Raw genomic sequence first — 2,907 nt, forward strand, 5'->3', positions numbered from 1 at the left:
AATTTCGAAGTTGTTCCAAATGTCACATTTCAAAGTGTTTAAGGTTAAGTTTAGACATTCATTCCAAATGTTGAAGGTTAAGGTTAGGCATGAACTCTGAATGGTTAAGGTAAGGGTTAAGGTTTGGGATAGACGTAAAATATAAATCTCAAAAACCAGAGGCAGAACATTTTACCTAAGAGTCTGCCACTGGTGCCAAAGGTTGCATGTTTGAATCCAGCTAAGTTGTTTTTCAGATTTTTGTTTAAGCCTATCCCAAACCTTAACCCTAACCTTAACCATTCAGAGTTAATGCCAAACCTTAAGATTTCGGAGTTAATGCAGCCTTTGGCACCAGAGGCAGATGCTTACGCCCATCCGCCATCCCCGTTCACGACACCCTAGCAGAACCGAAACCTACTTGAAGGTAACAGCGCTCACTGTTGCCCCTAGTGGTCGGTTTCCACGTCATCTCCCGACGTCCTCAGACATGGATTGACTTCGAATACTGACTTGTATCACGGCTGACCTGGCTGGTTTAGAAACATTATATTCTCTAGTAAGCATCCATCCACATGGGGGTGCTGTGATGTGTTCACGGGCTCACCACTGACTACTACAAACAGAAGAAGACAATACGGATGTAAAACTGGGAGAGGGTTTGTTTTGTTTGTGGCCAGCATTTTTCCTCCTGGACGAAGTCATACCACAGACAAAAGGGGTTAGTTATCAGTATATTTGCCATACTAGTTGAATACTCACCTCATAGTCGACTGAAAATGTCTACATTACAGATGTTGCGCGTGTTCTTAAATGAGCGTTTAACGGCGGCTGCTGTGGAGATTTTCGGGGCAGTTGAGAAAACGGTAGCCGAGTACCAGGAGGAGAATGATCGGCTACGGAGACTGCTGCGGATGACACCGGACATAAAACTATGTAGAAAAGGTTCGTATGTAGATCTACAAATATCTAGCTACAATTCTTCTTGATGGAGAGCTAAGTTGTTTAGGCTAACAATGATCACCATTTTATAATAAATAAATAAACTGACCGTGCATGATGAAAAAGTTTCACGAAAATCTATTGAAATAGCATATAGCTAGGTATGCGCACTCAGGCATGTCTAAAAGCTGTATGTATGTGTATGTATATGTATATATATATATATATATGTGTAAGAGCGTCTGCTAAATGACTTAAATGTAAATGTGTATATATATATATGTGTGTGTGTGTATATGTCTGTCTATATATATATATATATATATATGTGTGTGTGTGTATATGTCTGTCTATATATATATATATCTCTGTGTATGTATATATATATATATATATATATATCTCTGTGTATATATGTGTTTGTATATCTATGTGTTTATATGTCTATGTCTGTCTATATGTATACACATGTCTGTCTATATGTATACACATGTCTATATGTATGTATGTATGTATGGATGTATGTATATATATATATATATATATATATATATATATATATATATATATATATATATATATATATATATCTCGATCATAGATTGTTCTTTTTATTTAGGTGGTATAGATAACATCTGCTCCTCCTCGCCTTCCCTCTAGAGTCCCTTCAGCTCTCTCTTGCTGTCTCTGAAGAGGAGGATCCCCCTGAGCAGCAGCACTGTGAGCAGGAGTGGAGACCCAGTCTGCAGCAGGAGGACCTAGAACCCACACAGATTAAAAAGGAACAGGAGGAACTCTGGACCAGTCAGGAGGAAGAGCAGCTTCAAGGGCAGGAGGCTGATATCATAGTGTTCAAATTCCCTCCTCCTTGTTTGAAAAGTAAATGTGATCAGGAGAACCCACTTCAGTCCTTTACTCTTCCCCAAACCCAGACAGTGGAGAACAGAGAAAGTAACTCTAAACCAGTGGGTCTCCCACATTTTGTCACTGTTACCCACCTAAAGGGTCTCGACATTCCCTGTGACCCTCCAGATAATCAAAACAATGCCTCCAGCCACAGCTCAGCTGTAATCAGTGACCCAGTAAGACTTGACAGCAGCCCACCATTGGATCCCAACCTATCAATGGGGGAACACTGTTCCAAACCCAGCACCACGTCTACAAATACTCACCGCTGCTGTGACTGTGGAGAAACGTTTGCTCTGAAAGCTGACCTGCAGGGGCATGTGACTCTCGCCAAAAAGAGACCCAGCGAATGCCGCTTCTGCAAAAAACGCTACAACTCCACCTGTAAATTGAAGACCCATGTCAGACTCTGTCAGGTGGAGAGACCCTGCACTTGCCCCTTTTGTGGAAAGAACTTCAAACTCAAAGGACATCTTTCCAGGCACATGAGGATTCACACAGGAGAGAAACCGTTTGGCTGTAGAGACTGTGGGAAAAGCTTCATTCAGAAGGGGGACCTAAGGAGGCATATACTGACTCACACAGGAGAGAAACCATTTAGCTGTGGTGACTGTGGGAAAAGCTTCAATAGGAAGGGGAACCTAACTGAACATATACGGACTTGCACATACTGACTTACACAGGAAAGAAAGACCACAAAGAAAGAAACAAACAGGATGGAAACACAAAGAATAAACAAATTAGGACAAAGACATCTTGTCAGAAGATGGACAACACTCTTTGGAAAAGCAAAGCAACTCTGGATCATTCATTCTGTGGGTTTCAGATAAATATACTTTTTCTATTGTTTTTAATTTTTTATTTATTTCACCTTTATTTAACCAGATAAGCCAGTTGAGAACAAGTTCTCATTTACAACTGCGACCTGGCCAAGATAAAGCAAAGCAGTGCAATAAAAACAACAACACAGAGTTACATATGGGGTAAAACAAAACAAAGTCCAAAATACAACAGAAAATCTATATACAGTGTGCAAATGTAGCAAGTTATGGAGGTAAGGCAATAAATAGGCTATAGTGC

The 2,907-nt window shown here is 40.3% G+C and overlaps 1 protein-coding gene across 1 annotated transcript; it reads left to right on the forward strand.

Annotated features, from left to right (window-relative positions):
- The first annotated feature begins 609 nt into the window (after nucleotides 1-609).
- On the forward strand, nucleotides 610-2,907 carry LOC311113772 (uncharacterized protein). Its single transcript, XM_084157082.1, has 2 exons — nucleotides 610-924; nucleotides 1,582-2,907. The coding sequence occupies exons 1-2, from the start codon at nucleotides 759-761 to the stop codon at nucleotides 2,499-2,501; spliced, it is 1,086 nt and encodes a 361-aa protein (XP_084013208.1). The 5' UTR covers nucleotides 610-758; the 3' UTR covers nucleotides 2,502-2,907.

This window comes from Coregonus lavaretus (genome assembly GCF_964263955.1).
Source record: "Coregonus lavaretus genome assembly, chromosome: 40".
Classification (NCBI taxonomy): Eukaryota; Metazoa; Chordata; class Actinopteri; order Salmoniformes; family Salmonidae; genus Coregonus; species Coregonus lavaretus.

Coding starts and splice junctions, on each gene's coding strand:
- LOC311113772 (XM_084157082.1), top strand. CDS start 759: ATGTCTACATTACAGATGTTGCGCGTGTTCTTAAATGAGCGTTTAACG. Junction 925..1,581: donor CATAAAACTATGTAGAAAAG/GTTCGTATGTAG, acceptor CCTTCCCTCTAG/AGTCCCTTCAGCTCTCTCTT.